The 26,403-nt window shown below is 51.9% G+C and overlaps 2 protein-coding genes across 2 annotated transcripts; one reads left to right on the top strand and one right to left on the bottom strand.

The window, feature by feature from the left end:
- Positions 1-836: 836 nt before the first annotated feature.
- On the top strand, positions 837-3,866 carry PSMB4 (proteasome subunit beta 4). The gene is made up of 7 exons (XM_015822041.1): positions 837-979; positions 1,612-1,818; positions 2,435-2,581; positions 2,890-2,971; positions 3,232-3,348; positions 3,476-3,564; positions 3,735-3,866. The coding sequence occupies exons 1-7, from the start codon at positions 849-851 to the stop codon at positions 3,745-3,747; spliced, it is 786 nt and encodes a 261-aa protein (XP_015677527.1). The 5' UTR covers positions 837-848; the 3' UTR covers positions 3,748-3,866.
- A 2,395-nt stretch (positions 3,867-6,261) lies between these two features.
- POGZ (pogo transposable element derived with ZNF domain) lies at positions 6,262-17,898 on the bottom strand. The gene is given in 18 exon segments (XM_029285254.1): positions 6,262-7,891; positions 7,982-8,006; positions 8,511-8,641; positions 8,882-8,941; positions 9,270-9,410; positions 9,854-10,026; positions 10,398-10,532; positions 10,675-10,821; positions 11,091-11,191; positions 11,468-11,622; positions 12,585-12,919; positions 13,594-13,703; positions 13,938-14,210; positions 14,213-14,401; positions 14,722-14,830; positions 15,602-15,777; positions 16,618-16,773; positions 17,775-17,898. Coding segments are annotated over 18 exon segments (4,170 nt in total).
- Between the last annotated feature and the right edge of the window lie 8,505 nt (positions 17,899-26,403).

Raw genomic sequence — 26,403 nt, 5'->3', positions numbered from 1 at the left:
CTGAATTTATTCCTCTCTCCCTCGCCCACCCAATCTGACCTCCAAGCAACTCAATGTTCCTGCCACTTTGGACAGTTTGCATCAAAGGGTATTTAATTCAGTTCCCCTTTGGCACGTGGCACGAGAGCCTCGTCTCTCAACGTCCTTTGCATTTTTGCAAATACATTTAATAATAATGTATCAATCCCAACTTGGGGCTGGCCTGGGCTTAAATCTGGGCTTTCCCAGCTGCAAGTAGATAACCGAGACAAACTTTATGGGTGCTTTGCACCGGATAAAGCGAATTGGCGGCGTTCACACGTGCTCCTTGCCCCCATTGTTGCTACTGCTCGCTTGCCACGCGGTGCAGTCGCCCAGGCGAGGCTTCCCCCCTCCCGTTCGGCGTTCCACAAGCCCACTTAACTGTTGCATTCATTCTCGGGCACAAACACTCGCAAAACAATTTGCAAAAACAATTCGCCTTCCTGGAAATGGGCAGCTCCCCCTTTGCGGGAAGCCCCGCGCGGCCTGACCCGGAAGTGCTTTTTTCCCCCAGAGGCAGAGCCACGCTCAAGATGGCGCCCTCCTGCCGGATAATTTTCTCCTTTCCTCCCCCGAAAAAAAAAAATGGTAACGGGGCTTCTCGAAAGCTGACATGGCTCCCCCGTTTCTTCCCCCCAACCCCGAAAATCACCCCCAAGTAAAAAAAAAAAAGTTGCTTTTTACCTCATATCCGCCACATCCAACATGGCGGCGGCGCCTACGGAACGCCGCTGGGACCAGTCAGAGGCGTCTCGCGCTGCTGCGCATGCTCCGTCCGCCGCCTCTCCCTGCTCCGTGACTAAGCTGCCGCCGTTCGGGGAAGGAAGATGGAGGCGCCCGCGATGCCGCCGCTGCCTTCGCTGTTCTGGGCCGGGGGTCCCGCCCCGGGGAAGCTCTTCCCACTGGGCAGCCCGGCCCAGCACTCCGGGGCCCAAAGCGAGGCCTCCAAGCGGACTCTGTAAGGCTGGGGGAGGGGAGGAGGGGGAGCCCCTTCCCGCGGGGATACCGCCGGTGTGTGACGTCACGATGGGGAGGGGGGGTGTAAATCAGGGTCTGCCTCTGCGCTGGACTACAGTTTCCTCCATAGATGGGATGGGAGTTGTAGTCCAGCCCCCACCTCGTGGCTCAGGTATGGGTGGGGGGAGGGTCTTCCCTTGTTTTATCTGTAACGGCCCCCCCTCCCAACTTTTAATTAAAGCCCCCCAACACACACACACACACACACACGGCTGGGGCCTGAGTCCAAAGGTAGACTGCCCCTTGCTAGGGAAGCTTGACCGCAGGCATTGCAAAAGAGCAGCCCCCCCCCCCCCGTGGATGGGACTGGAGGAAACTTTGGTGGGATTCAAAGGGGGTGGGAGGGAAGTGGTGGGGGGTCCCATGTCTTCTGGATCAGCAATTGGGGGGGGGCAAGATCCTCTCCCAGCATGCAGGGAAGGGTCATCCAGATCTCCAGTCCCCACTGTGGGAATTCCTTCCTTCCATCCATTTTCTATTTATCTATCCCTTTCTCTCTCTCTCCCTCCCTGTCTTATCTACCCATCCTACCTACCCATCTATCTCCTTACCTCTCTTCCTCCCCCCATGCAGGAGCCCGATGGTGACAGGCACCTCCGTCCTGGGCCTGAAGTTCGAGGGCGGGGTGATGATCGCGGCCGACACGCTGGGCTCCTACGGCTCCCTGGCCCGGTTCCGCAACCTCTCCCGGATCATGAAGGTCAACGACAGCACCGTGCTGGGCGCCTCGGGGGACTACGCCGACTTCCAGTACCTCAAGCAGGTCCTGGAGCAGATGGTGTAAGTGGCTGGAAGACCCACGGCCGGCCTTCGGGGGGTCCCGGACGGCTCCTTCACCCCCTGGATTTGCCTTGAAAACAAGGAAAAAAGGTGGAGCTTCAAACCTGGCCAGTTTTAAGACTTGTGGACTTCCAACTCCCAGAATGCCCTGTAACCAGCACAACCGGCTGGGGAATTCTGGGAGTTGAGGTCCACAAGTTTTAAATTGGTCGAGTTGGGAGACCCCTGAGCTAAAAGAAGCCACATGATCCAGCTCTGATTTGCTGTTAAGGAGTCCCTGATGAGCCTGATGTTAATCGGCGTGAAGGTTTAAACTTCTGGAGGACCTCCAGGTGGGACCCCCAAATTAGCATCAAGGGAGGCGATGCTGCCAATACCTACTTCCTGTTATCAGTCCTGCAAATAAATATTTGGATCTGTAAGCTGGCTTGTTAGAATTGAGCCCTTCCTGGGGCTGAAAGCTCTCTCTTGACCCTTTCCGTGGGGCTATCTTCTCCCATTGGGCGATGCCCAGACCCTGCGGCCTTCAGCAGAATGGTGAGAAGGGCCGACTTTCCAGCTGGTCAATTGGTGGCTTTGGAGAGCCACGTCTCAGCTGGGCCTCCGTGTCTTGCAGGATTGACGAGGATCTTCTGGGCGATGGGCACAGTTACAGCCCGAAGGCCATTCACTCCTGGCTGACCCGGAAAATGTACAACCACCGTTCCAAGTTGAACCCCCTCTGGAACACCGTGGTCATCGGCGGCTATTCCCACGGGGAAGGGTAAGGCCGGGGGCAGAGCGGGGGGAGAAAGCCTGGGGGACGGTGCCCTGGCTGGTTCATGGAGAATATTGCTCAAAACTCACAAATGTCTTGGGCTCTGTTGCAGTCGTAATCTGAGGACTACCTCTTTTTGTGTCCTTCCATGTTGCGTTCACCGTCACCCGACAGGGAGATGAGCAGCACATAAAATTTCCATCAACTGCTTTTAATTCAGGTTTTGCCTTCCCATCCTCCCCGCCGTAGCCTGATGGCGGAGGGGCTTCAGCTACGGCAGGCCACTGCAGCCCCCTCAATCTCTCCTCTCTCAGCTTCTTAGGCTACGTCGACATGCTGGGTGTGGCGTACGAGGCTTCTTCGTTGGCGACCGGATACGGGTCCTACGTGGCACAGGTGGGGCAGGCGGTGGAGACTCTGGCATTTTTGACCTAGCAAGGTCCTGGGTACAAACTGGGCTCCTCCAACTGTGCTAAATCATCGTGGCTTCTCTTGGGATTAGGGCCCCGTCTTGCAGATTTCATTTTTCAAGCGTTGGGGGTGCGAGTTGTGGCTTATTCAGCCATCCAGAGATGGGTTCGAGTCACGGGGCTGAGTTTTTTATCTGGTTGGGTGTGGCTGTGCAGTTGAGCCCCGTTTTTTCCTCCCTGTCGCAGCCGTTAATGAGGGAGGCGCTGGAGAAGACCTCCAGCCTCTCCCAGCAGGCGGCCCGAGCACTCATCGAACGGTGCATGAGGATCCTGTACTACAGGGATGCCCGCTCATTCAACCGGGTAAGAGGGGGTGTCTGGCCTTCCGCAGGCATATGGGTGACCCAGCCCGGTCAGGGCTGGCATCTCCCTTTGAAGGTGGAAATCTTGAGACCACCGAGGATCCTAACCCTCTGTCCTCCCTCCTCAGTATGAGATCACCACCGTCACCGAGAAAGGCGTGGAGGTGGAAGGACCCCTGTCCTTGGAGACCAACTGGGAGATCGCTCACCTTGTCAGGTAAGGTTTCCAGAAAGTCTTGGCCTTCTAGAGGTCCTCCTGGTCTTGTTCTTACAACTCTTGGGATGCCCGGCCCCCATGAGGGCCTTCCCTTCCTCCCTACTCTGGATTGTAGAAACAACGATTCGTTTTCAAGACTTTTGTGACTTTTTTTTTTCTTTTCCTTGCAGTGGTTTCGAATGAAGCGGGAAAAGTCCAGTTTTTCTATTTGTTGAAGACAGAACCCCAAATCCTTTGTTATGCTGTTCGACGCTCCTGGGGGGAGCCACTCTTTAATAAAGACACTTGACTATGTACTACAACTCTTCTGTGTGAAAGATTTTCTAGAGGCTTCAGGAGGGGTTTTTTTGCTCCTCGTCTGTATAATCTTATCGTCTTTCAACCTTCCAAAACAGCTGGGCTTCCACTCCCATAATCCCCAGCCAGCACAGCTAGAGTTCCAAACCAGCCTAGAGGTTAAAACAATTTTGGTTAGGTCCTACCAGAACGTGAAAAAAAAAAAAAAAAGAAGCATTTTCTACTTTTTTTGAGATAGAAAAATTTTCTACCTAGCAACGCTAGGCACGCTGTGGATTCTAGTATAGGTAGTTTGAGATCTCTGTTTTCTACCTGGAGGGATTTGGGGGCTATTCAGACATGCCCTCTCTGGACAAGCAAAATCTATGGGAGGCTGCAGTGACCATGCTATGCCACTAGAGGGCAACAGCTTGGAAGAGTCTTATCTATGCTTAACCACTAGAGGGCGGTATTTTCAAATCTTATAAAATATATGAGTCTCTTCATCAGAAGAGGAAATTTGGGGGGGGGGAACAGGGGGGGTTATAATGCCCAGAGTACTTATCCGCAGGTGATCAGGCGCTTTCCTGCTTACCACCTGCCTGGGTTTCACAGCTCCAGAGCAGGAGCAGAGTTCTAGCAGGCCGGCTCTCCCGGTTTCTCGGGGGCTTCAGACGCTCTTAGAAAATGTCTACTGCAGATCGACGAATTCACAATCACAGAAGGGAACTAAACTTAGGAAACAACCATGAGAAGCAACAAGAAACTAGCATTACCTTGCGGGACTTTTAAGGGATGGGCACCAGGGTCACGAGAGCCCACAGGCGTCCCTGGCCTTCAGCCAACTTTTGCTCAATAAATGAATTCTCAAAACCGCGCTAAGTCCAATTTGTGAGCCTAGCTGCATTTCAAACCCAAGTTTTTTTTTTTTCTCTGGCTGCCAAACTCTTTTAAAAGATTCTCCGGAATGAAAACACGTGTTTATAAATCCATTTCCCTGGCTTTATTAAATGTTCCACATATGTACATTTTAAAGATGAACCATTTACAGGTCAGCCCACCCTATTTCCTGCTTCCCTTGAGTTTGGCCTGGGGGAGTTGGGGAGGGGAGGGGAAAGATTAGGGAAGGGGTTTTTTTTGGGGGGGGGGTGTTTCAACCTCAAAAGGAAAAACAGAAAAAGATGTACAGGATGAGAGAGGGTGGGTGGTGGCTTGTTTTCTGCTATGTGTCAAAATGTTTTTCCATTGTTTTAGACCATAATACGTTACAATTTTTTTTAAAAAAACAAAACCTCTCAAACATGCAAACAGTAGAAAAAAAACATCCTTTTTTTTGTCTCTTTTTTTTTTATGCTGGCAGTGTAAAATAAAACAGGAAATTTCCCTCATTTTTGTGCATGTCAGAGTCGGGTCCAGTTGCAGCACTTGAGTCGGGGAACGTGTAGTGTCTTGATGTCTTCGGCGAAAGCAGGTTCAGTAGCAGAATTTTTAAAAGGCGATGTCGGGGGGGGTCCGTTAAGAAGAGAATCCGTTTACAATCGGCCGCCAGAGAAAGGGGGTCACACCGGGGCGTGACCTGCCACTGCGGTCTCTCTCTCTCTCGGTAGCAACTCGGATAAAAGTGGAACAGAAAAGCTTTTGCATCAACTGCAATGAAATCTGGAGGGGCTTTTCTACAAGTGAATTTTTGCTTTTACTTTTACAGAACCACGTCCAAGTTCGTACAAAAAACGTGAGGGAGGGTTTCGCCTCCCCTAAACAATAATGCCTGCATTAAATTGCTGTTCTCTTCTCCTTTCCATAAAGCAAATCTTCCAATTTTTGTGGGCAGCGCTCGAACGTTTTTCAAAGGTTAAAAAGTAAATTATTCATAGCTAAAAAACAAAAAAGTTACCCAGAAATCTACGTTTCTGGGTCCAAATGTTAAAGGGGAAGAAGAAGAGAAAAAAAAAGCGCGAGATTGAGAAAACTTCCATCAGCTACATCTCTTTTCCTTGTCTTCCCCCCCAAAAAAGAAAAAAAGTCACATTGATAATGTGGTAGAATTAAAAACTTGTTTTGCACGGTATAAAAAACAAAAACAAAAAAACCCCAGCAAAATAAAAACCCAGAAACTATAATACAGTGAGGTAAAGGAAATGCAAAACGAAAACCAAATAATAATAGTAAGTCCACCCACAATATATCTTCGGGAAATGCCACAACAGTGATTTAAGGGGTGGGGAAAAAACACACTTTTTTTGTTTTTAAAAGGACTCGAACAGCATTGTTAAGTTTGCGTGTTGTTCACCTACGCGTCTCCTACAGCCAAAAAAATCCACAGGGAAGCAGAAAGAAACGGCCTCTTCCAACCAAGAGTTTTTAAAAAGAGAATGGAATTAAATCTCCTTTTTTCCTCCCCCCCCTCCCCTCCGTCGGCCTTCACGCTTCCATCAGCTCCAGCTCGGCGTCCTCGAAGCCGTAGAAGGACTCCGTCTCGCTCTCCCCCTCGAAGAGCTGGTGCAGGATCTCGGGGCTGGTGCACTCCTCCGCCGGCCCCCCCTCGTTCAGGTCGCCCTCCTCCTCCTGCAGTTGGCCGTTGAGCTTCAGCTGCTCCTCCAGCGACGCGATCAGCTCCTCCTGCATGTCGGCGTTGCGGCTGGGCGTGTTGGCCGTGCCGTCCGGGCCGGGCAGGACGCTGGCCACCAGGAACGACTGCTGCACCAGTTCGGGGCAGTCGCTGATGACCTCCAGGGCCTCGGCCAGCCAGCACAGGACGAGCTGCAGGAGGATGTCCGAGTCGCAGGAGGAGTCCGCCATCTCCTTGGCCTGCTCCTTCCACTTTTTGTGCACAAAGTTTCTCACCGTTCTTTTGATGCAAACGTCCAAAGGTTGGATTTTGGAGCTGCAGGCGGCCGGCACCACCGCCGGCAAGGTGCTGGACGAGCTCAGCATGGCCAGGACCTCTTCGGAAAGGTGCGTCCGGTGGCAGTCCAGAACCAGCATGCCTTTGCTGCTTTGGCGCTCGATGTGCTTCTGCCACACTTTGGAGGACCAGACCTCCATCACCTCGTCGTCGCTGTAGCCGCTCTCCTTGGCCTCCAGCAGGATCATCTCCGGCACGTTGGCGGCCTGCTCCAGGCGGCCTCGGTAGAAGACCACGGTGGGCAGGACGCTCCCGTCGGCCAAAATGGCCAGGACCACGTCGCACCAGGGCTCCCCGGTGCCCACCATCTGCAAGGCGTTCTCCTTCTGGTCGTCGCTGGAGAGGACCTCCGCGTCCAGGAAGAAGGAGAGCTCATCGATGGCGGCGATCATGGAGAGGGGCAGGTCCTGGGTGTGGATCTGGCCCTGCACGAACTCGACGAAGCAGCCGGCGTTCCCCTCCACGTCCTTGGGGAGCGGGTGGGCCACCGCCCGGCGGTTGTGCGTGCTGAGGTTGTGCCGCAGCATGAACCGGACGGCCCACTCGTAGGAGATCTTAAAGCCGCCCTCCAGAGACCGGCCGATCTTGGTGGCCTTCTGGAAGAGGGTCTCCTCGTTGACCGGCAACTGCTGCTCGCGCTGCGCCAGGACCCACTCCGCCAGCTTCTCCTCCGCCTCCAGGCTCAGGTACTTGCCCTCCGACAGGGAAGCCACGTTCTCCTCCTGGAAAGCCTGGAAGCGCCTCAGCCAGCGGCAGATCCGCCGGGGCGGGTTCTTAAAGTGCTCCGCTGCCTGCTCGGTGTTGCAGCAGAGGGCGAAGAGAACCACCCGCAGCTTCTTCACAGAGAGCTGCTCCTTCCTGCTGATGGGCTCAGGAGCCTCCTTGGGCTCGGGCTCCTCTTCGCGGCAGTCCACGGTCAAGACGTTCGGGCCCTCGTTCTCCTGGACCGGGACGACGGCGGCGATGGCGGCGGGAGATTGGCTGGCCTCGGGCATCGGCTCGGGCACCACGCCCGGCGCTTCCTGGGGCAGCTTCTCCTCCTCCTCCTCCGCGGGCGGCGGAGACGGCGCGTTCACAGTGATGGCTTTGCTGGGCGGGGAGGGGGAGGCGGAAGGCTTGGTGCCTCGTTCGAAAGGCTGGACAGGCCTGAAGAAAGAGAGGGAGGTGAGGCATCACCCAGAGGAGGGAGGGGAAGAGGGCAAAGCCTACCTGGACAGGTAACAGGTAATGGCTTACCTTGGATGGGAACTCCAAGCAGGACCTGTGAGAAAGCAGAAAGGAGAGCTTCAGCTTACGACGACAAGAATCGTATTCACCCTCATAAACTGGCCGGAGGGACCGGCCCAAAGTTCTTTTCCCCCCCCCCCACTCTGTCTGCCCCTCTCTTCAATTAGGGGGCACCAGTGGCGGGCAGCTTCCCCTCGCAGCTTGACCTCCCGAGTCTCATTATAGGTGGTCCTCAACGTACGACCCCAATTGGGACTTGAACGTCTGTCACTAATCGATGTGACCGTTAAGCGAATCGCTGTCTGGCCAGGCCCAATTTTACCACTTTTTTTTTGGCCTTGGTTCTTAAACGAATCCCACGGTCGTTTCCCAACTGGTTGGGTTTTCAGCGCCGTTGTTAACTTTGAACGGTCGTTAAAGGAGTGCTCGTAAGGTAAGGACTGCCTGTGTCATTGGGCTCCCTCCCTCCCTCCCTGGGACGGCAGACCCAGCTGGTGACCGGCGGAAGCAGGAAAAGCCCCCAGGGCAGAAGAAAGACAGCCAGGCCGCGTCTTGCCTCGCAGAATGATGTTGCTGAATTCGTGAGAGGGGTTGAAGACCAGGTGCTTGGCCATGGCGTCCCCTTCCGAGGTGGCGAAGAGGCAAGCGGAACAGGCCAACCGGACCCCACTGGCAAGAGAAGTGAAAAAGAGCATCGCCCTGGCGTCAGGTTTGCTGCCTCGAAGGCCTCCCCTTCCCCCCCAAACATCAGGATGGGGTTCCCACCCTGGGAAAGGCAGCCGGGACCCCCATGGCTGCCCGGCTCCCCTCCCTCCTCTGGGCTACGGGATCCAGTGGAGAAGACCAGGCTAGCGAAAGGATTGGAGACAACCCCCTCCCTCCCAAGTCTGGAGGGATGCAGCTTCTTACCAAGCTGTGTAGTTTTTGAACAAGGCCAAGTATTTCGGACTTTTGCGAGGGACGTGGTTGCTGGAAAACAGAGCAAGGAAAGACAGCAGTTGTTACACGACGACAATGCTTCAACCCCGGTGAGTGACCTGGAGGGAAACCCCCAATTTCCCCCTTACAGCAAGAAAATCTGGCACTGAGTTTTTAGTGCTAGTGAGGCAGGGAAAAAAACCCCTGAATTTGATGGGCTCAGGCTGCCAAGAATCTCTCCCAGCCGGCCGGCCATCACTCACGCTCCTTTCCAAATCAAGACTCTCTGCTCCCTTCTGACCCCGGACGGAGCCCCTCTGCCCCGGGGGGGAGGGGGGAAGGGCAGCCCAAGCCCAGGGCCTCGCCCGGTGCCACTCACTTGATCATGTGGTTGGCGTAGGCGCGAGAGCAGCAGGTGCTGTAACGGCAGAGCGAGCAGTGGACGTAGGTGGGGAAGTGGTTGGGGAAGTCCGGGATTTCGAAACTGCACTCCAGGCAGGTCTGTCTGCCAAGGACGCTCCTGCCAGAGGAAGGGGGGGGGAGAGACAAATTAGAGCCAGAGGGGGGTGGGGGGTCCCAACAAAGGGGCAGTCAAGGGGGAGGGGATCAAATATTATCCAATGCAGAGGGGGGGGGGGAAATCTCCCGTTATGTTTCCAGAGCAAAACATTAAACTGAAAACACGCGGAAGAGTCACTGAGGACCCCCCAAGAAGGAAGCGGCACGGTAGCCGGTATTTGGGGAGCCTCCTCTCAGCCCCACCCATTTAGTCAACGGTCACTAAATGAATTGCTGTTAAGCCGAGGACTAGCTGTACTCAACCCGCCCCCATCCTCTGGCTGAACATCCACCCCGCCCCCTGCGGACGCGCTCTGATCCCGACCCCCGGCCCGGAGGGAGTAGCAAGCAGTGGCCAGCAAGTGTCTTAAGATGATTCTGAAACTTGGAGTAAGAAGCTCTGACATTTTCCGGACGGCCTTCTTCTGGATGCTCCTCTGGAAGGGCGGGTAGGGGAAGTTCGGCTGGGGGTCCGAAGAGGCCGAGAGCAAGGCGGCATCCTGGAGGAGGCCCGGGGGCACGTCGTTCGCGCAGAGGGGCAACGTCCGTGGCTGACCTCGGGAGGCCCTGATGGTCACCTGTGGCCCACAGGAAGAGAGGCAAAACCATTCACATTCTTGGGGGGGGGAGACATTCCCTGAAGAAGATGGGCTCCAAAAGTGCAGAAGACTAAGCCTCTAGTCCTGGTGACCAACGACCCGGATTGGATCCTGCGACACTGTGCTGGGACACGCAGATTCGCCTTCGTTCGTGAGCAAAAATAATCCCCCGCTTGCCCCAGATCAGAACTCTGCTCATGCTCCCAGGAAGGGAGGACAGGCAGGTAGGAAAATGCCCAGCCTGGAAGGGCAGAAGCCCAGACAGGGCGAAAAGGCCCCTGGCCCCAGGCAAACTGGCCCAGCTGCAGGCTTCTTCACCAGCCCACCCCTCGGCGTTGGCGGCTGTGTACCTTGGTGCCCGGCTTCAGCCCTTCCAGCTGCTTGGGCTTACGGAACGTTTTGTGGTGCTGTAGCTTATGCTCGATCTTGTCCTTGGCAAAGAGGAACTGCAGGCGGCACTTGTTGCAGTGATAGACGCTCTTTTTCTGCACGGGAAGGAGGGGAGACCCAGCGGTGATCTTTCTGAAAGGCGGGCCCTTCTCTCCCCTCCCCCACAAGGGAGGCCAAGAAAGGAGGTCCTGGTGGAGGAGGAGGAGGAGGAGGAGGAGGAGGAGGAGGAGGGCCCACCTGGTGCCTCATGAAATGCTGCTGGAACGCCGTGCCGTTTTTGAAGACCTTGAGGCAATACGGGCAGAGGAGGTGGCGGGTGTCCTCGTGCACCATCCGGAAATGGGTGTCCACTTCGGAGTAGAGCGACGAACGGTACTGGCAAACCTGGAGAGAGGGGGGGGAGGGAAGGAGGGGAAGAATCATTCTTGTTAAAAGGGTCCAGTGTGGGTCAGACGCTGCGTGTCCGAGAAGGGAGCCGCCTGTCCTTCTGGGGGTGGGCAGGCAAGGAGGTTTCCTGACCCTCCCAGGCTCTTAAATATTATTTCCCTTTAGCCTTTTTTTGGGGGGGGGGTTTTAACTGTCTCCAGAAACTTAGAAGTGCCAGAACTGGACTAGAGCAGTTCCTCCCGGCCCTCCCGAAGCGCTTGCGGTACCTGGCAGACGTAGGGCATCTCCCCGGGCTTGTGCGTGTCCTTCATGTGCTGCAAGAACATGGGCTCGCTCTCAAAAGCCCACTCGCAGATCTTGCACTTGGCTGCAACGGAGGAAGCCGGTCAACATTCACCCGCTCAGACATGGCGGATCAAAAGCGGAGCCCGATATGTTAATCTCTCCCACTTAGTTCCCTCTCTAAAGCGTGCAAAGTCAAAGGCAGCCCCTTTGAGAGAAGACAGAAGAAGCTGCAAGGGGCAAAATCTCTCTCTCTCTCTCTCTCTTTTTTTTTTTAAGAGGACCCCCTGCTTCCCTCTTCCATCTGCTAAGGCCGCACCGGGAAGCCTGCCTGCCTGCCTGCCTTCGAGGGCCCACTTACTGGTGGACTCGTACGGACTGTGGACGTTTTCCAAGTGACACTGGAGCTGGAAGGGGGTGGTGAACTGTCGGTAGCAGTGCTGGCAGATGGTGTGGACGTCCACCTCTCCGTTCTGCTGGTCCAGCTCCACGTGGTGCTTCATGTGATTCATGAACCTGCAGACAAGGAGACGGTCATGCCCGTTTGGCTGGCAAGGGGTAGGAAGCAGCCTTCTGGGTCCGACAGCTAGGGGGGTGGGGTCTCAAGAGCCTCCCCCCAAAAGACAGGTGCCCGTTCCGAGCCTTTGCTTAGTCCGTGGAAGCACACGGCCCAAGGAAAAGCTGGGCGGTGTATCGCATTCGGATGTTTTTAGAGAGATGCGATAGGATCTTTCCTCGGTTAATAGCTCAGACCCCGTGGATTTCCATCCGGTCCTCTGCAGAAGTGGCTTCCTTATTGATTTATTAAATTTATTAAAACTGTGAAGTGGCTATGGGCGGCTTACCTCACGAAAGCAAAAGCGCTAAGCATTAAAACACTGAAAATGTACTATTTGAAGGATCACTCACAAGAAAGATACATTTCGGTTTGGAGAAGATGGATAGATTATATTCAGAACAAATATGGGACTAAAAAGTTCCATTTAGCCTATGAGTAAATTTTAGAGTATTATTAGTATTAATAGTTTATTATAGTGAAATTTTTATTAGTTTTAATTATATGATATTATTATTTTTAGTATTAGTATTGTTTAACAATATTCTATTGTTTAATAATTAGGATACTAATAATTAGGATACTAATTTGTTTGTGTTTTAATTATTATTATTATATTTATGTTAAAGGGGAGTTAAAGCGCATTATGGACTTGGTTATTTATATAGTTGGTTAATGTTAGTTAGTGGGGGAGGGAGAGGGGGGGTTAGGGGGGGTTGGTTTTGGGGTTTATATTGTAACTTTTATAAAACTTTTCAATAAAAAAACACACCACTGAAAATGTTAAATATTAGGAAGTTTTAAGCAGAAAATTGGAGCGGAAAACAGGCTGAGTCTTAATTCTAGAGGAGATGGTGCTTCTCAAAAGCTCAGGGGAAGGGGGGGCACCTTTCTCACCCCCCCTAACCCCCGTTATCCTTACCGTATGTTATTCTTGAGCCTCTTTGTGCAGTGCGGGCACCGGAAGGAGGTTGGCACCTTGGGGAAGTTCAACAGCTGGCTCACTTTGCCCCCATCCCTGCCGTAGTAGAAGTCGTCGACCAGCATGATCAGCTTGCTCTGCACCCCCTCGCTGGCGCCGTCGCTCGGCTCGGACAGTTTGGCTGGCGGCGACAGGGCGGGGATGGGGGTGGAGGAGGGGGGCGAAGCCACGGCGGCCGTTTTATCCGGGGAAGGGGGCTTGGGGGCTTGGATATTGGGTTCGGGCTCCAGGGGCTTCCCTTTCTTCAGGAATTCCACCATTTCGGGGCAGCAGTACTGCCGGGAGGGGAAAAAAAAAGGAGAGTCAGCCTTGCATGGGCTTTAGCACTCTGGAAAGACAGGCTGTCTGAATGAGGGCTTCCCCGCTCTTCTCCGGGTCTGGTCTTTTGATTCCCCCAGCCTGGCCTCATCCTGGAGGGCTGGAGCTGCAGGCTGCTGTGCAAAGACGACGTAGGTGAAAAGGATGGCGTCTCTGGGTGCAGAGATAAAAATCTCCACATTCAATCTCTGCATCTTGCTTGCAAACCTCCCTCTTGAGAAATGTTGGCGTGGCCGTCCCCCGTGGCACACGGTCAAAGAGACCGGATGAAATGATGGGCTTTCCCTTGTCACGAGCATCCAAGACAGGAATTCTGGGAGTTGAAGTCCACGGGTCGTAGAGGGGCCATAGCTACCCACCCCTGGTGTAAGATATAGGCAGGGTCGGCGTCACACAGGTTCCCTTTAGCCATGAATGGGGGACTCTCTTTTTCCAGCACCGGCACAAGCAAAACCCACGGATCTGCTGGGCTCTAGTGAAATTTTTCTATTGCCCCGCCCCCTTCCCATAGTTGAGTTTCTTTCTGGGTGGTCGTACTCCAGAAATTGCAAGCGCCCAGCCGACCTGGAGCGCACACAGCTCTTTGTGGTCCTCCCCTCGGCTATCTGCTGGGGCAGGAGCGGCTACTTACACACATGTGGCCTCTCAAAGCTTCGGTGACTCTAAACTGGGCATTGCAGCGAGGACAGGATTTCCGCCCACCGTCCTGCAGGTCAAACACCGGGATCGGCGAGGAACTGACTGTTTATGGCGACAGGACAGAGAATCAGGGGAGAGAGAAAAGAGGCCCAGCTGGAAGGGAGAAACTCTCCAGGGTTCACTTGGGTGGTCAAAAGGGGCTAGTCCTCCTCCTTTTGCTGGGGTTTCTTTCCCCTGGGGAGAGTGAGGGGAGGGCAGCACACCCCTTTCCTAACGAAGAGCATCCCGGAGACCCTCTCCAAGCTCCTTAATTAGTCCGGCAGTTAGGAGACCCACCTTTCTGGGAGGAGGGCTCGGAGATGCCCGTCCTGTGGGAACCGTGGGCCTGGCTGTGGTTGGGCACCACGAGGGGGCCCGAGCTCTGAGCGAGCGAAGGGACCGTGTTCAGGGTGTTCACCAGTTTGGCCACCTCGTTGCTGTTCTCCGCCCCCGCCATGCCGGGTTTCTTCATCGTGACAAAACTCGCAATGCTCACTGCCGGGAAGGACAAGGAGAGAAGCCGGTCGTTTTCGTTCAAAAACAGAAGAGGAGGAGGAGATGCTGAAGGAAAGAGGACTTACTCTGCGGTTGCGCTTGGGACTGTGGGACCGTGTTCCGGATGGTCAGGGTGGCTGGAATGACCGTCGTGAAGGTGTTGGAGGCCGGCCGGACCGGCATGCTTGGAGCGGGTCTCACCTGGGCCATTTGGGAGAAAACCTGAGGGACGCCGACGGTGGGCTTCACAAACTGGGTGCCTGGGGCTGGAGGGAGGGAGGGAAGGGAGGGGAGAAGAGGCGTGGGTGGGGGCCGGCACCCTTTGTGAAAGGCAGACCCCCAGCCCTGTTTCAAACCCAGCAAAGCTGGAACTGAGGGGAGGCTGTTTATTTATTTTTAATTTATACGCTGCCTGTCTCACCAGCCAAAGCAGGTGGGCCATTTGCATAACCTTGGTTCATTTGCATAGCCACACCCCCACGGCCTAGGCTCTGTGCCCCAAAAGGGGGTCATTCTTGCACATCGCCCTGCCCTCCTGGCTCACCCCCCCCCAACTCTGGCCACCATTGCTCCCCCGCCGCCTTACCTGGGACGAGCGTAATCGGCCGGACGGTCTGACCCTGCTGCACGTTCAGGACGATCCCCACCTGGTTCATCGTGTTCTGCACAGGGCGGACGTTGCGCACCGGGAAACCCTTTCTCGGACAAGCAGAAGGAGCAGCTTTAGGAGCATTTCCCAAGCCCAGGCCAGAGAGAACTAGGCCAGCCCGGCCGGCACACACTCTGGTCTCGCCAGAGGCAGCCGCTCAGCGCCACAAGAGATCAGATTTCTAAGACCCGTCGTAGCATTTAACCACAGCCCACCTTCTGGCCGCAGAGACACACCTGGATGATACGGACAGGCTAGATGTTTTAAGGCCGCTCTGCCTGGCCGGCCCCCGAGCCAAATTAAACTCCAGAAAAATCACCCTACTCACTGCACACTGTCTACATTGTACCCCTTTCAGAGTTAAATATAAATAATAAAAAGTATCAGGCTGGGGTTTCAGATTTCTCAAAAAAATAAACAAACGTTCGTCATTGTTTATCAGTCAAAGGTTATCCCAGTTTATCCGTGACTTGAGCTTTTGCGGCAGAAAACTGCACCAGGCAAGCCGGCTGTTAGCTGCAGAAACTTGCCCAAAAGGCAGAATGGGTTTACTCCCAGCATCAATGCCTTGAGAGGCGTTCGGGTGGGTGGGTGGGGGGGTGACTAATGGAAAACCAACACCACCCCCCCACCTCCAATCGATGGCTGGTCTGTGCAGTGCTAGCTCAGCCGGTTTGAAATGAACGACAGGCTCGCTGGGGAATTCTGGGAGTTGCAAGTCCACCCGTCTCCATGTGGCCAAGGCGGAGGAACGGCGGCCTGCAAAGGGAACCAGGAACATCCACCGGCTGGGACAAACCCCCCCCCCTCCCCTCACCTGAGTCGTGATGAAGATGGGCTGGCTGGTCACTGGAGGGTTGGTCACGTGGTTTGCATTCTGCATGACCTGGACAGGCCGGAGAACGGGCTGGGTCACCACCGTGCTTAGCCCCGAGGTGGGGTTCTGAGCCAGGAGGAGGGGCTGGCCCCCTTGCTGAACCAGAGGCGTGCCGGCTGGAAGAAGAGGAGAGGGCTGTGACTGGCAGGGGGCCAAAGACAGGGCTGCCCTCCCACAGCTAAGGGGTCTCCAACTCTGCCAGGCTCTCGGGGCCCCTCCAGAGGGGCAGCCCCATTCCTTTCACACACAGAGGAAGCGACGCAGGGGGCGTCAGGCTGCTTACCGCACTTATAAGAGGCAGGGGCAGACCGCGGGGGTTGATGTAAATGCAGGCAGTCCTCAACTTACAATAGTTCGTTTAGCGACGGTTCAAAGTTACAAAAAAGGGACCCAGGACCGTTTTCCCCAGTTACCCTACCTTTCCAACCTCTCCATGGTCACGTGATCAAAAAATCAGAACCTTGGCAGCTGATTCATTTTACGACGGTTGCAACCTCCTGGGGTCACGCGAAATCCCCTTTTGGGACCTTCTGACAAGCAAAGTCAATGGGGGAAGCCGGATTCACTTAACAGCCGGTGGCAAAACCCACTTAACAAACGTCTCACTTAACAACGGAAACTTGGGGCTCGATTGTGGTCGTAAGTCAAGGACCGCCTGTATTTCAAGCCCCGGAGTTCGCACGGAGTTCAAACATGCTGCGTGAGCAAGCGCAGAAAAGCCCAGATTCCCTCTCTCTGAAGAAACTGCACGGAAGTCCTCTGGGCCGGTGCCCATCCCAGGTTAGTGACAGGGCACAGACAGAGCAGGAAAAAGAGGTGAAAGAGTGCAAGTTTTCCAAGTTCCCCCCCTCCCCTTAAATCGTTGGGGCGCTGCTAAGGACGGGGGGGGGAGAAACCTGACAGCTCCTCTCTCGGCTCCCCTGGGCGCCCCCCCAAAGACCGGTCAGGATCCTTACTGCTATTGTTTGCAAAGAGAGTCACCAGCGTCTTCTTCGTGCTGTCACTGCCGGAGGTGCCGCTGCTGCTAACGGGCGTGGTGGGGAGGCCACTGCCGATGGACGCGTGGGCCGCGATCGGCACTGGGCTGGCCACTGGCTGCACGCCGACAGACACTGTCGAGGAGGAAACTCAGAATGGTTAGTGGGGGTCTCCTGCAAGCACAACCAGGTTTTCGCGGGGGGGCCCCTGGAAAGCTGCCAGGTCTAAAATACAGGGGGGGGGAAGGTGTCTTTACGAAAAGGGGGCTGTCTTTTGGAGCTCACCAATGACAGGCGTTATGGACTAGCAACTTTTGTTGACTTATTTTGCAAGTCTTCTGCCATGGGCTTTAGGCCAGGCTGGTCAAGCTGGGCCCGGACGGTGAGATCTCAAACCTGGTGGCTACTATCCCGAAAGACTCGCAGGTGATCCCAGCACAATGGATCAGAGAAGGACGAGCTGGCTGGCTCTCCTGGTTACCCCGGTTTTGGCAGCCCTGTTCTAGGAAGAGCTGCTCTGCCTTAAACAGTAGCCAAGGCTGTTCTTGATCTCTGCCAGCAGGCAGGGAAGGAGCAAATGTGAGCAGCCCGCCAAGAAGAGGAAGACAAATTATTAAATATGTCAATCTGTTACACCCACAAGGAATATTAATAGCTGGGGAAGGAACTATGTGGAGATTGCTTTGCTTTTTTTTTGCACGTGATTAGGAAATGAGCAGAGAAGACCAGCCCTCCATGACCTGGGAGTCTCCTAAGGTGGGTGCTGCTTGGGACCCGAGGCAGGGGCAGGGCCCCCCAATCAGGAGGAAGGAAAGAAAGACCGGAGAAGGCCGAGTCTGAGAAAGGAAGCGGAGTCTGTGCCCCGTCGAACGTGATGGCTCTTAAGCAGAGCAGCTCTCAGGAGGAACAGACTGACAGCTTAACAGGTCTGCTTCCTATCTCTTGGGGGGGGGGGGCTCTGTCTGCGCCCTCTGAAAATGCCAAGGTGCAGCAAGGAAAAAAGAAAAACAAAAAAAAAAACCCCAAAACCACACAGCAATTTATCTCTTGCACATCAGGGACTGGCCACTAGAACCATCCGCTGAAATGCGCTGGGTAACGTAAGGCGGAGATGGGTTTTGGGAGAGGAGCATCACCTGTAGCCGTTTTGTCAACCGAGTTGTAATCTTCCACCACGGAATCCTCGATCACATCGCTGATCTTCTGCCACGGTTCAAGTTCCTCCTCTTCACATTCCATAAACAGGTCCGTGTCTGCCATCTTTGGGGGGGGGGGAGAGACAAAAAGAGGTGGTCACTTTCTGGACAAGATGGAGAAGAAGGGAGGAGAGGAAATTCAGCAGAGGGAGGGAGACGTCCATCTAATTTGGGAGGGGGGCAGCACAACATGTCCAGCAATTCTGATCTCTCATCTTAAAATGGAATTTAAAAAAAAAAGGAAATATCGCCTTGCAAAATTTTCCACGTTACATTCATCTTAATTAAACAACACTAAAAAGCTTTGCTGTGCAATTAGCTGTGTCCAATTATGTATCATGATAAATGAATTACAACTTGGTGAAAGAGATGTCAGAGGGAACCAGCTTTTTTGTTTTAATGAATCTTTTGCCTTTTTAGTAAGACAGCATGCATCTTACTTTAAAACTACATACAGGTAGATGGTGAATTACAGCGGTCGGTGGTATAGAGACACAAAACTGTAACCAGTTTTCATTCAACTAAGAATCCTTCTACAATTCCCTCCCATTCTTTCTTCCAAAACTCCCACTGTGGATATTTGGGAGGCTATCAAGACTTTTCCGGTCAATAAAATGATTTAATCCTTGCGATAAATATGCTAACGTTTACGTTTTCCGCTACACAGATGACAGATGCTCTCTCTCTCACGCACCAAAGCAGTCCGAGAGAATGCGCTAAATATATGACAGTTTATTTAAAACACGTAAAGAAAATGGAACATGTTGGAGAGTAGTACTCCTATTAAAACAGACAAGGTTTTGCAGGGATCCAGGATACAATCTACAGCTACTTCAGGCTAAAGAAAAGAGACAGGCCTCAGTGAGAGGGAAGGAGGGGGCATTTTAAGAAATGGTTAGCAAAACGAGGACCTTTGGAATACAAGGTGCTTTTTCAAAGTTCACTCCGCACAGATTAAATTGCGAGCCTCGGCTATGAAAAGTTTAGGAACTCTCGGAAAAGCTCATCAGTCTCCAGTCATGCACGTTTTCATTTGTTAGGAAGCAACAGCTGTGGGCAGAAGGCCTACCTCAACAGATGCAGGCAACAAGTGAAGGAAGACAGGCAAGTAAATAGCATTTTGGGCCTGGCCAAGTAAACCAGCTTCCTAAAGCAGCTACTTGCAAGAATCACGAATGCTAAAACATGGGTGTGCTTTTCACACTGTAGACCTGCCTTGCCTTTCATTGCAATGAACGTTCAGTGGGAACTTTTCAGTAACTTTAGAATTTACCTTCAGGGATTGCTCCAGAAAGTAACACCCTTGGGAAACGCAACAGATCATGCCCAGCAGACTTGCACCATTTTGCCCAAAGAACACTGCTGGGTTCTTTTTCTCCAAGGTGCTCAGAAACATACCGGGAATATTCTGCACTTCCACAGAAAAAGACTCCTATCCCTCCACATCTCCCTTCTCCTAACCATCAGGCTGGAAAAAAAAGATCACTCAGGACTTGTTCAAATCCATCAGCAAAATAGGAGAGGCAATGCCTGTTTAATACCCAGTATCTACCAAGAGAGTAGCGCTAGTCTTTGCTCAAGTTGCAGGCTAAATGTTGACATTTGGGATTTAGCTAGAATAAAGTTTATGTGGAAATGGTTTTCTTCATCCACGTTCAAGTGTTTGTCTGTTTAAAACTGCAATTACGGGATCAAAATTGTAACTGAAATCAACATATATTATTTCCTTGTTTACTTTTTGCTTTTATATTGTACTTCTAGGATTACAAGGTGCAAAAACCTGAATTCTTGTTCAGAAACATATCCTTTTGTCTCTGTTTCTTTCCTTGATTTTAAAGCCCACTACAGGTACCTCAATTTCTTTTATACATGGACTTTGTATAATAATTGCACTGTAAACAAGTGGGGAATTGACGTTCCTATGATGTCAGCTCTCAAAAAGAAGGCACTTGATGAACTCCACTTGACTTAGGCCAGTCACAGCCATCAAATGGGGTTGGTAAAGAAGATCCACATCTCAACCACAGATATTTAGGCAAAAAAGAAAGGCCTTTGCTTCAACAGCAGCTCAGAGCAACGGCCAGTCAATCTGTCTAGGAACAAGACTTCAATTTTCCTCCCAAAGACAGCCAACCATTCAAGTATTCAATCCTAAATCAAAAATGCAAAGAGCTTAACCCACCCTTAGCCACAGAAACAACTGCTTTTGATTATTTGTTTGTAAATCAAGTCAGGAGAGAAATAAAAATATTTAACTTTGCACACCAGCCAACAGTGGCCAGGAATCCATTATAAAATCGCAACATGCAGCTAGTCCAATTTTTTGTTTGTCTCTTTCCCCATGAAAGAGAGAAACAAAAAATTAGACCATCTTTTCATTTTCTCTTAAGAAACACAAGATAAAATAAGCAATCTGTTGGTGATGCCCTACAATGTAGCGACCTAGTTGTGTGACTGATTACTCATCAGCTAAAACTAAGTTACAATGTAAATTGTAGAAGGCAACCTTACTGTAACAACTAGAACAGACAAAAAGGCTGTGAGATCTTAAATGTTAATATTAACAGAAAATGTATTTTGTGAATTAGAGATCGCTCTGCCTCATATGTGATGGAGGGACGTGTTGTTTTTAGATGGAGCTTGAAGATAAGGTCTCATAACACCTGTCAGAAGACTTGTGAAGCGAGGGTAGAAGACACTGGCACATAAGAAATAATTGAAAATACACACACCTAGAAATACTAGTAGCTACAAATTGATAAGAGGCTATGCTATGTAAACAAAACAATACAGTTACCGCATTGTTGTGCATGGTTATTTACTACGCACTTGCTACATGGTTATGTACTACAAATTCCCACTAGATTCAGGATACGTTGGGCAAGTTCAGAGCCTGGTGCTATTCTAAAGCTATTCTACGTTTTTAAAAAAATACTCAACAGAAGAAAAACCCAGAAGTATAGGAGAAAAGACAACCATTTTCTGAAGCAGTACTTCAAATTCAAAATGATCTGGGTCTAAGATGCTATTTATTAAATGACCCAGGTAGAAACATCATGCATCGGAAAAACCAAGCACATTAACTATGACACAGGGAATTATCGATGAGCAGTACTTCAAAATAGTTTAGGAGTTATCCAGGATAAACCAAAAAAGGGAAACACGACAGGTTATGATAAAATCCAGTCGTTTTGACAGCTGATCAGATTCAGAACCCAAGAAGCAACACTTTTGTTCCAATCCAATGTTGTAAGCATCTCAGAAAAGGCAGGAATAGAATCTTACAGGAAGGATAAATGTTTTAGATGTCTATTAGAGGAAGAAAGAGAGGCTATTTAGAGCATGATCTAGAAGCGTACATGTATATTGTATATGTTTTTAATTCACTAAAATCTGAGGGAAAAAATCTGTGTGCACCAGAGTGTTTCTCACTTTACTCTACAGTAGGCCAGCATTATACATGTTTATACCAATGCAACCAATGCGAAAACATTTGTAAAGGTGAGCCTGCACCATCCCCACACGATATGGTTTTGCCTCCCATCTGAGACCACCCACCCACAGTCACATCAACTGTTGCATGTCAGGACAACCCTGACTTGTTCAAGAGTTTCACGCGCTGTAAAATAATGTAAAAATTCAGCAGTTGCCAACCATGACGACGTGTGGGAGTTTTCCCTGGATGGCGCTTCCCAGACGTGGGAAAAGGACGACAGGGGTTTACAGCGTGGATCTGTTTTGCAGAGCGTGGCCAAGCAAAGCAGGCCGACACTTCCCCTGTCAAAAGCACAGCTATGCCACCAAGATGGCAGCTCTCCCAACTCAACCGTGCCCTCTCTCGCTTCTGCGGCCTGCGTACTGCCACCACCTTCACAGTTGTGGGAGGGGGATGATGGGAGTTGGGCAGAGCATGGCCGAGGCTGCCTTTGGCCGGTCGCCTTGCAAAGCGGCACGGGGCAAAGGGTGAGGAGAGCCTGAAATGGGGCCGAGAGAAGCCAAGGGGCTTTTTGTTGCCCATGGACACCTCTGCCCCATGGATGCCTTCGAGAGGGCTGGAGGGCAACGCTCGGCCTCAGCCCAACTACAGGGAGGAAGGTGGGCCACAGGGCCACAGGTGTCTGGAGTGCTCTGCAGGGGTGGGCATCAGGGGCATCGCCCTGCAATGCATCTGGAGCGTGCCAGGATGATGGGAGCTGTAGTCTGAGGTGCCACCGCAGAAGGGCTGTCCATGGGGAGGGGGCCACCAAAGAGAGCCCCCCCCGCTCCTCCTAGTATTTGTCTGAATCTGGAAGAAGGATGGAAGCCAGCAACCGATTCCCCTCCCCATTGGGGCCACCCCACAGCTCCCCCCACCCCAAAACAGCCCCTCCCCCCAACCACGAGGATTATGAATCCGCACTGGGGGGGTCTCCCCCAAAAAGGGGGGGGAGGGAGAGAGAAAGTAATCCCTTCCAGCCAACATGGCCGCCTGCCCAGAAGTGAGGACAATGTTGCTGGGGGAGGGGGCTGAGAAACGCCACCCACCCACCCAATGCGAGGACGTCTCCCTATTTCCACGCATCTTTTTTTCCCTCCTCTTCCTCCTCAACGCCCCCCAACAAGGGCCCAGAAAAAGGGGGGAGGGGAGGAAGCGGCCTGCGGAGGGATCCGATGCTTCACTCCCTTATTCTCCTCCTCGCGCCCCGCTCGCCCCGCCCCTCACGGCGAGAGAGAGAGGAAAAAAAAGAATCCCGGTATATCGCTCCGCGCTCGCCTCCCAACGAAGCGCGGGGATGGCCGCCGCCTAGCGGAGGGCGACGAAAGAGAGGGAAGGCCACGCCTCTTTTCTCCACCCCCAGCCAATCGCCGTCCTCCCTGAGCCGCTCGCTCCCTCCCTCCCTCCCCGGCTGAGGGAACCGTCTCGCGCTCGCTTTTGTGTGTACCGCGCGCGCACGCGCCCCCCCTCGCGCGCGCTCTTCCCTCAGCCCGCCGTTTCGCCCTCGTGGAGGGGGGGGGAGTTAAAGAAAAAAAAAAAGAGAGAGCGCGAGAGCGAGGAGCCCCCCCTCCGCCCACCGGGGCGGTTCGAACCGGTTTCCAACGGTTTCCCCCCCCCCCTGAAGGGCCCCGCGCACGCGCGCTGCACCCCCTGCCGAGCGCGCGCAGGGCTCTTCCCCTCACCTCCCTCCTCTCCCTCTCTGCCCCCCCACCCCGCCCGTCCCGCCGCCCGTCCCGCCGCCCCCCGCCGCAGCCACGCGTAACGGGAAGGCGCCGACTCACCTTCCCCAGAACGGCCGCGGCCGCCGGTGGCTGCCTCGCCTCCCTCGCTGGGCTCCGAGGCTGGGCTCGTCCCCACGCTTAAAGGGACCCGCGCCCCCCGCCGGCTCCGGGGAGAAGGGCGACGCGGCGGCGACGGCGCGGCTCGCATGAGCCTCCCCGCCCCCTCCCACGCGACTCCGCTTTTTTTTTTTTTTTTTTTAAAGGGGTTGCGGGTTGATACACAGAAGCAGCAACAACACACATACACACACACACACACACAAAAAAAAGGGGTCCTGGCCGGCGGAGGGATACGGCGCCGTCGTCATTTCCTTCGGCCCGCCGAGCGGCGCGCGGATTGGCCGGCGCGCCGTGACGTCACCGGCGGAGGGGCTCGCCCCCGAGCGAGGCTGCCTGCTTGAAGTTTGTATGAGGCTGGCAATTCTGAGGAGATTTGGAGGGAAAAGGTTGCCTTCTTCTCCTCCTCCTCTTCCTCTTCCTCCATCGTCTGTTCTTCCTCTCCCTCTTCCACCACCACCATCATCCTTTTCTTCTAATGTAGCCAGATAGCACAACAGCTAAACAAAACACCATCGTGAGAAAAATAATGCCAATTAAAATTCAGTTCCAAAGATGCTGTCCACCTTGCGAAAACCTGGAAAGCAAAAATTCTTGGTTTTCTCCCTCAGTTCCAAGAGAGACAATTCCAAAGAGGAAAGCATCCCAAATGACAATCACAAGAGAAAAATAAACACACGCTTTTGCACAAATGCGACACTTATGTAGCTTAATCGTAAGAAAGTAGGACTATGGAGCATCATCTCAATAACGAGTGGACATTATTAACGATTGAGACACAGCAATTTATTTATTTTATTTATTTTACAAAATTTATATGCCGCCCTTCTCCCCATGGGACTCAGGGCGGCTCACAGCATGTTAAAACAATATACAGAATTACCCCTTCTAAAAACCAATTAAAACCCAAATATTAGTGGCTGTGGCTATTTAAAATCATTAAAAATTATCCCTATTTAAAATTCACCCTAGGTCAGGCCCGCTTGTTGAAAAAGCCATGTCTTGAGGGCGCGGCGGAAGGTTAGGAGATCCGGAATCGTCCGGATCTCGGGGGGTAGTTCGTTCCAGAGGGTGGGGGCACCCACAGAGAAGGCCCTCCCCCTGGGGGTCGCCAGCCGACATTGCNACACCGCCCGCGCGGCCGCATTCTGGACCAGCTGGAGCCTCCGGATGCTCCCCATAGGGAGCCCCATGTAAAGAGCGTTACAGTAGTCCAGGCGAGAGGTGACGAGGGCCTGAGTGACTGTGCGCAAAGCGTCCCGGTCCAGAAAGGGGCGCAACTGGTAAATCAGGCGCACCTGATAAAACGCCCCCCTGGTCACGGCAATAAGTCTCTTGGTGTACCCAATGTGTATTTACAGACAAACCACACTTAGAAATGGGCTGCCTATTACTAAAAATGGCAAACAGCCCCACAATGTTTTTTATGAATCATTGAAGCTGCAAGTTTTTGGTATACTGCAGTTTTATCAGCTGGAGGAAGGAGAAGGCTGTCCACCATTTTTAGTAATATGCAGTCAGTTAATAAGTACAAGCTCCAACTTACATATAAATTAGAATTAAAGATAAGAGTTAGGAACAGAACTCATTCTTAAGCCCAGGAGCTGTCTGTAACTCCTTATGAAAAGGACACAATATTGCAAACTGCTTTTGAGAAAATAAATAGTACTAAAAAGTTACATAATGTACTGTTAAAAGTACACAAGTTTACTTTAGTCTGTTTAAAATTTGGTTTCAAAGATCTATCGCATTTTAGTCTTGTGATCATCAGATAACCAGGAACGAAATACAGAGTCAGGACCGTGCAAAGTGAAATAATTTTCAATTTTAATGGATGTCACCATGCAAACTCCCCCCTCGCCATGCATTTGGATCAATTTTCTTTTAAAGTATTTTAACTAGTAAACAGTAACATATTCAAATTAAATATACTGGGATTCCATTAACTGCCAACAATACCCTGCTAAAGAGCATGTATCTCATACAGGATCATATGACCAATATTTTCTTTCTTCCAAACCTGCCCATTATTGAAACATAGCATACAGTGAATAACATATAGCAAAATGTGTTTTGTTTCAATTAAGTTATCAAGAGTTGGAGAAATGAAGAGCTGCCTATCCATCCACCAACAAATTGGAGCTAACTATTGCCATCTACATATTATCTTAAATAAATCACTCAGGCCCATTTAAATGCACCTCATGTTTCTTTTCCTTTAATCTGTAGCCTGAAGGGTCTTTTTTTCAGTTGGTGTAAATTTCTTTATAGAAAGTCGATATCTGAAAAGCAGGACAAAAATATAATAAATACCGTACATTCTATCGGGCTGCCAATCCAGTTTGAACATAACCATTTCTGTTTGATTGTAGAGATTAGCATGGAAGGGTTCACAGATCCTGTTAACTGGAGGAGAATCAGTATAACATACTTTAAGGGTTGTTAGCATATGCAATGAAAATTCCACAAATTTCATAATCTTCATATAATGGTGTGAAACAGGTTTCCTTTGGTTAAACAATTTGTCATTGTTTGAGCAGAAAAGAGGAACAAACTCAAGAGGATGCTGAAATCTGCTAATGGCATTTTTAAAAATGTAATCTGTAACATCAGCGTCCACCATGAAAGGTACGTGGTCAGTGCAAGACTTTGCAAATCAAACCCAAAAAAAAGACTACACTCAGAACTGAGCAAAACTGACCGATTGCTCACCAGATCTTATTAAATATTTGCTTATTTGGGCTTTAATGAACAGCAACAAGGGAAGAAAGGCATTCCTAAGGGTACTTTCAGCTAAAGAGGCAGAAAAATTATCTCCGAAGTGCACTGACAGTGGCTTGACAGGAAAGTAAATGAGTTGCCAGATCTCCGCTGCCTGCCAGCTTCAAAGCTATACTTGTGTCAAGCCTGTGCTGGGCGCTGACATACTTTTCGAAACACCACCTCCAGCTAAAAGTTTTTCTTTTCTTTGCACCTCCGGCCCAAAACAGAGGAGGATTTTCTGCCTGGAGAAGCTAAAAGATGAGGCAGCCAACTATTGACAGGACAAAGAAGCAGATCTTTCAAGAAAGAGACCAGAACAAGCAGCTTACAGAATCGGGGGAAAACCATTGGATTTTTTGCACTGAAAATACAGCCCTCCCCATCTGGAACTGCTCAGCAGTTTGCAATAGTCCTCTCCTCCTCCCAACACGCCCCCTCTCCACCCACTGAAATACAGAGATATATACGTTCCTCCGGAAAAAAAAAGCCCTGC

Source organism: Protobothrops mucrosquamatus, unplaced genomic scaffold (genome assembly GCF_001527695.2).
Source record: "Protobothrops mucrosquamatus isolate PMUCROS unplaced genomic scaffold, P.Mucros_1.0 scaffold1446, whole genome shotgun sequence".
Classification (NCBI taxonomy): domain Eukaryota; kingdom Metazoa; phylum Chordata; class Lepidosauria; order Squamata; family Viperidae; genus Protobothrops; species Protobothrops mucrosquamatus.
The sequence above is the reverse complement of the archived record's forward strand: the minus strand, read 5'-3'. Positions and strand labels throughout refer to the sequence as shown.